Source organism: Podarcis gaigeae, assembly GCF_964106915.1.
Source record: "Podarcis gaigeae genome assembly, chromosome: 2".
Taxonomy (NCBI): domain Eukaryota; kingdom Metazoa; phylum Chordata; class Lepidosauria; order Squamata; family Lacertidae; genus Podarcis; species Podarcis gaigeae.
Window position 1 is genome coordinate 65,816,431 of NC_139679.1, and position 13,006 is coordinate 65,829,436.

General features: G+C 42.1%; 1 protein-coding gene across 8 annotated transcripts in view; it reads left to right on the forward strand.

Moving 5' to 3' along the window:
- GRIA1 (glutamate ionotropic receptor AMPA type subunit 1) overlaps positions 1 to 13,006 on the forward strand; it is a 198,257-nt gene that overhangs the window by 127,458 nt on the left and 57,793 nt on the right. For all 8 annotated transcript variants that reach the window (XR_014561659.1, XM_083728727.1, XM_083728721.1 and 5 more), the window contains exons 6-9: positions 5,371 to 5,532; positions 7,787 to 7,954; positions 9,858 to 9,962; positions 11,362 to 11,472. Coding sequence is in view for 7 of the 8 variants with exons in the window: in XM_083728727.1 (XP_083584853.1) it covers positions 5,371 to 5,532; positions 7,787 to 7,954; positions 9,858 to 9,962; positions 11,362 to 11,472 (546 nt within the window). In the remaining variant the exon portion in view is untranslated. The remainder of the gene's footprint in view (positions 1 to 5,370; positions 5,533 to 7,786; positions 7,955 to 9,857; positions 9,963 to 11,361; positions 11,473 to 13,006) is intronic.

Here is a 13,006-nt window from a genome sequence, read left to right on the forward strand (position 1 = left end):
CAGACAAACATTAAAAAGAGAGAAGGAAAAAGTGAGTAATTATATTTTACCGAAAATTCCAGTTTCTGTGTATTATGTCACACTAAGTGTATTCAGGAGTTGGTGCATGGTGAATAGAAATACTCTTGTAACCTGCTCCATAGATTTTTTTTTCCTCCAAAGGTATATTGTCCGCAATGGGGGGTGGGAAATTATGCTGACATGATACTGATCTAGATTGAGCTTTTGTCTGCTGATCTTACCATATTTTTCTTTAATTTACACAGCATGACCCATATAGTAAGTGGTTGAGAAGAGCAACAATTATGGTCAATGTGAGTGAGACACACACACACACACACACACACACACACACATATATATATATATATATATATAACATTTTTTTATGCCTCTTTCAAGTCTCACCATTCCAGCATTGCCCAGGGACCCTTTCTCTGCTGACTGATCCCACCAAATTCTATTAACTGCTTGCTTTTTTGTTTTTAAATTTAATGGACCACTTTTGAAGATCTAGAGGAATTTTAATGCAGATGGGAATATATACGTGCAATTGCTGCGGCTCAGATTTGCCACCTAGCTGGTTTTATGAACTGTTGGGTGTTTTTTAAAGCTTGCTTGCGTCTTACACAGTGGGCAGTTTTATGTTTCTTGATTTAGATTGATAACCCATTCTATCCCAGGGGCTCTAGGTGGATAGCAATAATACCAGCACAGTAACAAAGCAAAACACTGCCTCTAAGGCATTGTGATCTAATCAATTAATAGAGAGAGCTAGCAAGGAAAAAGGAGGTTTAAAAAAAGTAGGAACACATTTAAACATGCTGTTTATAAATAGATTTTTATAAAATTTGAGGAGCTGTCCCTTTACACTTGCTTTCGCTTGTTTCTGTTATTTGCTTTTTTGTTAGCACCCAGCACTGGACTCTCAGAGCTTGTCTACATCTGAGCATTATTTAGCTGTTAATTTGTTTCTCCTGCCCCATTCAGATTAGACTGGAATAATCCACACACACGTATTTGAATTTGTATATACAATGGTACCTCAGGTTACAGACGCTTCAGGTTACAGACGCTTCAGGTTACAGACTCCACTAACCCAGAAATAGTACCTCAGGTTAAGAACTTTGCGTCAGGATGAGAACAGAAATCGTGCAGCGGCAGCGTGGCGGCAGCTGGAGGCCCCAATAGCTAAAGTGGTACTTCAGGTTAAGAACAGTTTCAGGTTAAGAACGGACTTCCAGAACGAATTAAGTTCTTAACCCAAGGTACCACTGTAATGAACAACTTTGGCCTTTCCTATTCATACCAATAGGCATTCTCTTTTGTGTTTGGCCCCGCCATCTACTATTATGCTAATTAAATATAAACAGGGAGTACACACAGATAGCTGTGTTATTTTTTCTTTGGATCCCTCAGAATTGCACAAAAGCAGAAAACAGCACAAGCAAGCAACGTTAAAAAATTATTTAATGAGCTTTACTTCTGCAGCTTTCTGGTTTTGTGCAAAACCTGAGGAATCAGGGGTGGGGATGTTTCTCCATCAAGAGTTCTGGAAATCAGGAGCACAGCTGCAAAAAATTGGACATTCTCAGTATAAATGTTTCAAATTAACCTGCTGCACAGTGTCTGGCGTGGAAATTTTTATGTGGTTTAATGCGGTTTGCATTTGCAGTAGTCTGATTTTATGCAAATCTGAGGGATCAAAGGAAATACATATATAGTTTTGGACTGCATGGAAATTGTTACAAGCCAGCTGGAAAATACATGAAAGCAATGAGCAGATAGTTGGATAATCCACATATGGAGTAAACCTGAATTTCTAAATAGTGGCACACCATCTCTGGAATGCTCTTCACAGGGAGGATCACCTGGCACCTACTCATGTCTGTTCAGCACCAATCAAATGCTTTATTTTCCTAGGTGCCTTTAAATGTAGGTCGAGCGGGTGTGAATTCTGTGTTTTTACTGCTCTGCTGCTGTTAATTTGTCGTTGCAGTATTTGCGTGCTGAGGTCCCCAGTACACCCCTTCCCCAATAACTCACACATCACACTTAATTTTTGTTTAAGGTTTTTGGCATAATTTTGGCCACAACTTTATTATCATACAAGATTGTGAGTGGTTGCTTAGGCATTGGTTATGACTAGCTGTCCCCCCCGCCTTGGGGGACAGCGCTGACTCCCGTGAGTCAGCGTGTGGAGGAACAAGCCCCAGGGACAACTGGGGCTGCGACACAGACCCTCAGCTACTCCCTGCTTGCTCCTTGGGAACTTACACGGCCCGCACCCTGCTCCAAGGGTTTGGACGAGGGGATGGTAAGCCCCAGAATTCCTTTAACGGAATTCCCAGCAGCAGCAGCATTGGAGGGGTAGGCACAGCCAATCCACACCCCTCCACCAACCAATTTAACCAATGCCTAACCGCCAACCTTACAAGTTGTGACGATTTGCTACGCAGTAGGCAAAACCCAATTGGCACGCACTAATCAGCCAAAAGGTAAATTCCTACCAGGCCCCCGCACCAATGCGAACGACCCCATGACAGGCATAGCAAGGGCAGAGTGAAGCCCAAACAAGGGAGGGCGGGCGGGTGATCCGGTGTCCACAGCAAAAGAGAAAGTAATGAGCTGTGGACCTTGCTTAAATAACCTCAGGTCCCACCCCTAAATTGGCAACATCCTATTTACCCCAGCAACTCCAACCTCCAATCTGATTCAAGGCTCTTGAATGTATTCTGCCTGGCACTATGGGGTGTTCTGTTAGCCCCATCCGCAACCCGTGCTCTCTTTCAGTGAGAACATGCTTTGCTATTATTTGTTTGTTTTATTATTATTATTATTATTTGTAACCTTCCCCGGATGTGACAACATTGAAAGGCAGGGTAAAAATTCTTAAATAAATGAACATCAGTGTGATGGAGAAGTTGGAGAGGGTGGGTAACATGTACTTTCTACTCTACAGTCTACTCTGTTCCTTGACAGCTAAATCTGGTCAACTGAAAGGTCAATTGTTCTATAACTTTTATTTCTTTCATGGACCTTAATCTGAGAGTGCCTTATCCTCTATTGACATTTGATTGAGTGCATGAGATTTAGAGTTGGGTGAGCATCTCCTTGTGACTAATGCTCCTTGCAAATTTTGACACTTTCCCCATTGAATCATTCTCTAGGAATACATTTTCCCATTAGTCAAGCAGCCCTAATGAAAATGTACTCCAGCTAATGGGCCTATTTTCCTTTTCGCATTGAAATTCAAGTCATCATCCCATTTTGGCCTCCCCTCTTGGCGACGTGGGATTGAAAAATAGTAGATTCAACCTTTCTGAAGGTGAAAGCTAAGATGGGGTTTAAACACACACACAAAATCAGGCCACTCAGGATACCCAAAAACTCTATGTTGCAGTACTTAAGGGATCAAAGGGACTTTTAATATTTTACCAGCTAAATGTTCCGTGTTTTTATTAAATATTTTACTGAGTACATGCATACCCTCCAACACGTCTCAGTGAAAAACTGGGCTGCAAGTCTTCCAGGGCCATGCTCCCATGTGAGTCACATGGCATGTGCGAGATCACGGCCCTGAAAAACATGCTTTTTTCAGGGCTGTGCTCTCATGGCACCCCAAATGTGTGTTTGGGGGTGCCATGCAAGTTTGCAGCCCCCCAAAAAAAATTCTTTGGGGAGGTGAGATCACGGCACCCAAAAAACATTTGTTTTGGAGTGCTGTGCTCTTATGCAAAAAAAGAGGGATGTGGTATACACCTCAAAGTAGAGCCTAGAGCAGGAAATACAGTAGTACCTCAGGTTACATACACTTCAGATTACATACGCTTCAGGTTACAGACTCCGCTAACCCAGAAATAGTGCTTCAGGTTAAGAACTTTGCTTCAGGAGGAGAACAGAAATCGGGCTCCCGCAGAGCAGCAGCAGCAGGAGGCCCCATTAGCTAAAGTGGTGCTTCAGCTTAAGAACAGTTTCAGGTTAACTACGGACCTCTGGAACGAATTAAGTAATTAACCTGAGGTACCACTGTATGTTTTCTTCCTCTCTCATATAGCTGGAAACCAGAATCATCCAATGAAGCTGAAAGAAGAACAATTCAGAGCAGACGAAAGGAGATACTTAACATTTAAACTATGGAATTGGGATTAGACAAATTAATGGAGCATAAGACTGTTAATGCCTTCCTGTCAGTGTGGCCACTCAGTACCTCCAGGATCAGATGGGTGGCCACTATGGAAAAAGGGATACTGGACTAGTCTGGTCATTTTGTTTGATTTTATGTTCTTATGCCTAGGAAATATGCTGGAAAGTGACAGGGGAGGAAGCAGCAGAGACTCCCCATAGCTTTCCCTTCTTCCTGCCCAAATCACTTTTGGAGCTAATTATTGAAGCCCAGGCTTGAGCTTTATCAGTGATGGCAACTAGGGGTAGAAATTTGTTTCAGTTCATATTATCAGAAGTTCCCTTTCCCAAACAATTCGACAGTCAGAACATGGGCATCCTTAGGAATTTTCACTTATCTCAATTCTGTGATGCAGTTCTCCAACCAAACAATGTTTACAAATATGCATATATTCAGGGAAAGTGCACATAGAAATTAATACAGTGGTACCTTGGTTTACCACCATAATCCGTTCCAGAGGTCCATTTGTAAACCAAAACAGGTTGTAATCCAAAGTGCACTTTTGCCAATGGGGCCTCCCCAAAAAATTTGTTCGTAATCCCAAAAAAATGGGTTGTAATCGGAAAAAAGTTTGCAAACCGGGACACACACTTCTGGGTTTGACGTGTTTGTAATCCAAAGCGTATGCAAACCAAGGTACCACTGTACAATAGTGAAAATAACATTCAAGTATGCAATGCATTAGGGAAAATTGCTTGAAGAAAATGTACATTAGCCAAAATCTCATGCAAAAAATATTTTATTAGGAGAAATTTGCACTATAGTGCTGATTGATTTTCATGAGGTTTATTTATTTATTTATTTATTTATTTATTATGCAGCTTGCTGCAGAAATGTGGAGAACTTCATTTAAGAATGGGAAAATGAGAAGCATTGAGAACCAAAACTGATGATGCTCCCATCTCTGGTGGGAAATGCTTCTCTAATGTGGGGGATCCTGTCATAGCTAAGGCTACCAGGTTTTGTTTACAGTGACTGTATATTCAGTTCAGGAGCACTACTCAGGGCTGAGGAAATGGGGGACAGATGGCTCCACACAGGAAGCCACACTTTCATGAAATAAGTGCAACCAGTTTTGTAGCACCGCAGCATTACAAAGATGTAGAACATTGATATGCACATCATACAGTCCTCGGAGCTTTGGTTCACCTCTTTGTTTTGCTTCTCTCCTCCTTCTTCTTTAGGGCTTCATGGATATCGACTTAGGGAAATTCAAGGAAAGTGGTGCAAACGTGACTGGATTCCAGCTGGTGAATTATACAGACACCATCCCAGCCAGGATCATGCAACAGTGGAAGAGCAATGATGCCAGGGAACAACCTCGTGTTGACTGGAAGAGGCCAAAGGCAAGTGGTACTGAAAAACGTTTCTCTGAGGTAGCCTTAGCGCTGCACTCTTGTCATTAACATGCTTTCCATTTGAAATCAGAAAGTTTTAATGTTTGTACCAGATCACAACAAACTTGTTGGTCAGATGACATTTTGCTTGCTTAATCAAGAGAAGACCCCCCCCCCCGTGTGATATAAAAAGAAGAAGAACTGAACAACCCTTCATTTATTTAAATCATATATATACTGCTCAACATTGAAGTTTCTAAGTGGTGTACAGTAATATTACAAAAATAATAATAATACAGTGGATAGAATCAATTAAAATTAATCACAAAAATAGAAAGCTGAAAATGCCTGCTGAAATATAAAGGTATGTAACAAGTGCCTGGAATTCAGCTGGAGGGGGCCTGAGTAATCTCAACCAGGAGGGAGTTCCACAGAATCAGGCCCATGATACTGAATGCATGGCTTCTGGGCGACATGAGCCATGTATGTGAGCCATGGGGAACCACTAACAGAAACTCTTAGAAGAGCTGCTTCAGACTGGAAGAGGCGGTGAAACAGCTTCAATTGGGTTTTGTTTCTATAAGGACAAAGTACTATATGGCAGAGTGAAATAGTTCTGTTAGTTTCTTTCAGGGACTGGACTGATGAGGAATGGTGGAGACCGCCCCCCCCCCTGCATCTCCCAGGACAGTATAGCTTTACAACAGTGGTTTGCAGAAGGTCATGGCACTGAGACAGAAGAGCGGCAAAGAGCAGCTGGCTGGCACGTTATCACTAGAAAGCATCCCAACCCCCCTTCTCCCAGAACCTGGTGACCAGTGAAAGTGGTAGAGCAGAAAGCGAAGAGGCAGTTAGCCTTAAACAGCCACCATAAAGGGGGTGGCACTGCTGACGACTGAGAGGGAAGGGGGGGGAGATTACTCAGAGCAACGCCATTACTCGAGAGGCAACATTTCTAAGCCTCTCTCTGTGAATAAAAGACTTTGGTAAGAGCTTCTTGTATCTCTATTACTGGCAGCCTGCCGTGAGGGAGAGGGATCAGATTCCCTGAAGATTCCCTGACAATTTCTAGAAGTGCTGCCTTTTGAAATATATAAAGTATATAGCTATATATCTGTATATCTATACTGTATATATACACCCTGGCACACGAGGAATCTTTTGGACATATATTTGGCTTTGTGAATCAAGCATACTTCCTTTTATAAAACAATATTAGCTGAACTCCCACATCTCTGGGCTTCTGTTTTGCTGCTAGCAGAGAGAATATGTCAGACTGACAACCCAATTCTAAACACGTTTACTTGGAAAAATGATTCCACTAGGTTGCATTTCCAAATACCAGTAAGCAGAATTGCAAGCTTAAAGCAATTTGCTTGGCCTGGGAGGAAAGACAGGGTATAATTTTTTTTTAAATGTGCATAGTGAAATACTACTGTTTGGGATCATGCTCCATGGCTATGTCCATAATTGTTTAGTTTTGAATTAAAGTGTTCAAAATGTAAACCTTTTTTAAAAGCAGCAGTGACAATTTTCAAGCATAGCATTCTATCAGATCTCCAACTCAGCTCTGTGCCTTACCTTCTGGTACATCATTTCTTCATGTACAACATAAGTTCCTCCTAACCATGAAGTCCAAGACATTAAAATCTAAAATTGAAATGAATACCGGCAGAGGGTGGGCTTCAGTTGGGTCTACAAATCACAAGATATGAAACCAGCAAGTCTGAAACCTCTAGTCCTCTGGCCAATTTTGGATCAACACAGGTCCCAATTTGGCCGACGAGGCTGTTTCTCCCAAATCATACCACCTTGCCCTACATATGTCATCGGGTGTGGGGCAGGTACAGACACAGCTGGATTGGCAGCTGATCCCTTCAGAAAACAAGGTTGAAGTCACTGCCCAACGTTTACTTGGGTAAGTCCTACTGATCTCAGTTGGCCTTACATCTGAGCAGACATGTGCAGGATTGTACTGGACATCAGTCAAAGCCAATCATAGAATCCTAGTCTTTAGCTCAAACCACAAAGTCTCATGCAATTGTTCTTTTAATTACAAAGCACCTGATCCTAGCTTGCTGACATATTCCCACAATATTTTCATTTGAACTGATACTAGTGAAAGCCCATTCAAACTGCAGCTTGAAATTAAATTCTGTTAAATAAGCTTTAATTTGTAGGTTCCTCTTTTGGAAAAAGGAGCACGAGTTTCCAAGTTTCCAGCCCTAATAGGGAGGACATATCTTTTTTTTCTGTTTTCTAGTACACATCTGCTCTTACGTATGATGGAGTTCGAGTAATGGCAGAAGCTTTTCAGAGTCTCAGGAAACAGCGGATTGACATCTCTCGCCGTGGGAATGCGGGGGACTGCCTAGCAAATCCAGCTGTCCCTTGGGGACAAGGGATTGACATCCAGAGAGCTCTGCAACAGGTCAGAAAGCCAACTGTGGTGCAGAATCTGTTGTTTTTCAATGAGAAGTCTTTCAATATGCAAAAAACATCCAGTTGTCCCTTTACTTCCTTAACATTGGCATGATAACAATCAGTATTTTATGGAATGCAAACTGGACGCATCCTGTTGAATCATTAACAGCCATGAACACTGAAAATTTACAGCCAGATTGAAGATCCAAGGTTGAGTGGTAAACTTTGACCTGCCAATTTAGGAAAATAAAACTTGAAAAAGAAAAGACCACTAAAGACATTTGGAGAGAAATGCATTTCCGTGGAGGTCTTGTTCATAAACTCACCAAACTTTATTTCCAGTCCTCCAGAAATCTTTAATGAGCATAGGTAGCTATGATCTCCATTTTTATACATCAGTAGGCACTGGCTGTGTCAAATGTGCAGGAATAGCATGTAGTGGAATAATTCCTGGATTATACAATTTCACACTGCTATGGGTGGATGACATGTTTGAATGTTCTCTGTAAATGAAACGTATCAGAGATAAGGCTAAGTAAGTCCCCTTCTCCCTTGACTCAGGGGTGAAGGAAGGGGGTTCGGTGGGGGCGGGCTGTCCTGGTTGTCACCACTGAGGGGGGTGACAAAATGCTGGGCGGCACTCACCACAGGGTCTGCAGTGCTCCCAAGCCATGTGTCTCTCCTGGGAGTGACGCAGTGGCTTGGGCGCTCACAGGCTCCACGTTGCCCCAAACGGTCCGCCTGCCGCCTCCGCCTCAGCTGTAGGATGGCTGAGTGGGAGGAGGCAGGCAGACTCCTTGGAGGCCCTGAGGAGTGTCCTGCCCCGGCTCACCTCCCACAGTGGCTGGCCCTGCCCCTGGGCACAGGGCACCCACGCGCACCGCCCCAGGTGCCCAATCGGCTTACTCCGCTGCTTCCTTGACTTGCTAGGTTTTCCATTGTTTTACTGGATAGGAGAGACACTGCTGAAGCAGAGTAGCTTTCACTTTTCTTCTACTACACGGTGATTTATTATCTGTGTTAACATCATTGTGCATCACTATATAATTCTGCATATCCATGATGCATGGAATCAATAGAGACTGAGTACCTGCTTGTTTCTGTGTGGTCCGTGTGCGATCTAAATCTATAGCACAGCTTTTGCTCTTGAAAGGTGCTTCCTAAAAACTGGTTTTGTTCTGAAAATAAAAGTGCATTGTAGGTTGATTCTGTATTATCCTGAAATGTGTCCATTGGAAAACAGATGTAGGTAGTCCTGGCATTGGGGGATGTATCCACACCTGCCCAATATTATGGGTGGGTGTTCACCAAGACCTCAATCATCACTTCTTTCTTCATTCAGCTGGGGCAGAAGCAGGGAGGAAAAGGTGTAGATTACCTAATCAAGCAAGTGGTGGGGTCAAATGCATGTAAATAACCACACTATTCTTCTAGACAAGATGTATAATCAATTGACACTGAAGACAGCATGTTGAATATGAGCATAAATTATTCTGGATTGAGAATGGCTACATTTTTGTGCTAGGAATGAGTTAGTGTGTACACAGCCCTACTGTATCTTTCACTGATGGGATTCTAACCCATTGTACATAACTAGCTGAGCTTGCAGAACCAATCAAATCATGATAGTTTTGTTATCTGGATCACCTTGTCAGGTAGTAAGGAGAATTCTACTAAGACACCAGGTGGAAATGTATAGGAACGTTTCTCCATATCCGCTCTTTGCAATGCAGTTAGGACTGCGAAGCAACCTTGTCAGCTTAGATATTACCATATCCAGATTTGGTATAAAAAGATCTTGATACACTCATATGCGGGTTTGATCTGATGTTAAAGATTTGGCTGGAGGAAAAATACCTAAAGTCCATAACAAACTTTATCTTTTAACAGATTCCTGTATTTTTTTTAAGGTGCGCTTTGAAGGACTGACTGGTAACGTCCAGTTTAATGAGAAAGGACATCGGACCAATTACACCCTTCATGTGATTGAAATGAAACATGATGGGATCAGAAAGGTAACGGGCTACTTTGTCTTTGAAAACAGAAGAGAGTAATCTTCGAACTGCAACTTGTTTTTAAGAACATTTCTTCTCGAAAGTTAGCTTCTGTTGCGAGACATATTTACGAGTAAATTTTGTCTGGATGAATCTGTCTGCTTATGAGCTGTGTCACTTCTCCATGTTTTTTAGCCACAATTCCATTCTGTTTCATTTCCGCATTAATCAAACTGTGATTCATTTTTTATCCTATCAAACTACATAACTTAAATGCTTATTTTCATAAATATTGTAATCTGAATTTTCTCCAGAAGCAACGGGCCACAATTCTAGCTTTCTGGCAGTGGTGTTGCTGCTGCTTACTAGGAGGGAGAGGGGCAAGATCGCAGAAAGGCTGGGACTCCGTGGGCACACGGGCAGAGCCAATCCGGTGCTCTTCCCAGGGCAGCCACACAGCCTTGACCTCCCTGCTGCCTCACCCTTCTTCCTTCCAGTAATCATAATCAGAATTTATTATTTATACCCTGCCCATCTGGCTGGGTTTCCCCAGCCACTCTGGGCGGCTCCCAACAGAACATTAAAAACACGATAAAACATCAAAAACTTCCCTAAACAGGGCTGCCGTCAGATGTCTTCTAAAAGTCAGATAGTTGTTTATTTCTTTGACATCTGGTGGGAGGGCGTTCCACAGGGCAGGCACCACCATTGAGAAGGCCCTCTGCCCGATTTCCTGTAACCTCACTTCTCACAGTGAGGGAACCGCAAGAAGGCCCTCAGAGTTGGACCTCAGTGTCCAGGCTGAATGATGGGGCTTCAGTGACACAGCTACCAAGAACCTAACATTGCCACTTTGCCTCACTGGGAAAGCTGCTTCTAATTTTCCATCAAAAGGATTTTATTACATTTAAACTGCTGAGAATTCTGATGCAAAATTCAGAGAACTGTGGTAGATAGCTTTGTTCCATTCCATACCGTAGTCTGAGTGGTGAAGATTTTGTGTAGGAGTTTGCAAGGCATTTTTCCCCCTGTTGGGAAAGTATGCACCAATTCAATTTTAAAGTACAACAGGCTTAGGAGAGTGAATTACACCAGAGGAATCTAATCTTACATTAATTATTTCACCACCACATGCCTGTGTTGAAGCAGGAAAGGCAGGGCCCCCTCAGAACCAGTTATAAATTGAAAAGGCCCATATATGTTTCCATCAACATAATAACACCATTATATGTGCTCTTTGTAAAATATGTCATGATTTTGCTGCCATGGCTTTAAAGTGTCAGGGACAACAGGAAACTCAAGAGAGTGATTTATTTCTCACCATGCTTTAGAGTGGGTATTCTCACTAGTATTACATTCCAGGCATTTTGGAAACTATCTTTATGTCAAAGATATGCCATGATCTCTTTGTCATCATTAGATTGGCTATTGGAATGAAGATGAAAAACTTGTCCCAACAGCCGTAGATCAACAAGGAGCAAATGAAACCACAACTCTACAGGATAGGGTCTACATTGTTACAACTATTCTAGTAAGTATTTCAGCATCCTTATGTCTACAGTGGGAGTGGAAATGGGGGGGGGGATAAAGACAGACGAATGAGAGCAGTGAATGTGTCTTTGAGAAGGTGGGTGAATAACATGGTATCTTAGTCGTTGAATCACTTGATAACCAGGTCAAAAGATGAAAACTATGAGTAAATATGGCTATAAACATTTCCAAGCTTTTGAGGTGGGGAGGGGGAAAGTTAATTACTGCAAAAAAAAAGTATAGATCAAGGTGCTCCATTATTTAATAAAGCAAACTATTCCCATGGGAATAGTTATTCATTCATTTATTTGCCTGCTTGCTTGCTTGTTTGAAATATTCTTAGGCTATCTTTAAGGATGGCACCCTCTCAAAGCAGCTTGCTGAATAAAATAATATGTACCCTCCCCCCAAAAAACAACCACGATTAACTTAGGTTCCTTAATTTCACTGAGTCTACTCTGAGTCGGACTTAATTGGACACAACCTATCTAATATGAACTACCATTGTGCTCTAGCATTGCAAAATATCAGTGGGAAGAACTGGAATCTATCCAAATCTTGTAACGAATTTTTAAGCTCTTGAACAGATTCCCATATCGGCATGAGGATACTGTAATCTGTAGAGAAATGCAAACAGTGTAGAATGTTCTGTCCTCATTTGCCATGATTATGGAAATTGCTGCCCAATGCTTTCTAGGATCCTGTGGTCCGCGTGTTGCATTTGCCCATGTCTCAGATGTACAGCGATTCATCTTGAGTTAGCTAACTACATTCATAATTTGCATTCTCTTTCCAATATGCATCCTGGTTAGGACTGGTTTTACAGTTGGCATGGCTAAGCTGCTATTTCCTCTGTCATTATTGGTGCCTTCTGCTATGATGTGTCTTAAAACTTTAAAGGGCATTGCTTCATTAGCTGGGATATTTGTTCTATGTATTGGGAGCGCTGCAAGGAATGCTGAATGGTCAGGCAGCTAAAGCACCATCCTCATGTGTTGGGAGTAGCAGCTGCCAAGCATCTGAAAGGAAGAAGCCATGGGCAGGGCTTTGACCTATTAAGTACTGGTTTTGACCAGTAAAGCCCTGCATGCTTCAGAACCACAATAGTTAAGGACTGCCTTGCTCCATAAAAACCTACCCAGACCTGAAATCAGCATCTGTGACCCCTCCAAGAGATGTCCAAAGGGTATTAACCAGCAAATGGGCCTTTTCTGTGGTAGTTCCTTGATTATGAAATGCTGCCCTCCAAGGAAGCTTGCCTGGTGCCAACATTTTTATTTTTCCAGGCATTTGGATGCTACAAGTGGTCTGGCTTTCAGGAGCTGTTTCTGCTGGGTCTTCTTGCATGGGGTGTGTCTGGATATTGTGTGTTTCAAGTAATTTTAGGTGGACACTTTAATATGTCTTTATTGTTTTTCTCAATATCTAATTACACATTTTTGCATTTCACTTTTTTTCTAAATTACTGTGGGACTCCTTTCACTTGACTGAAACACTAGGAACACAAAATAGATACTTGAAACAATAGATAAATG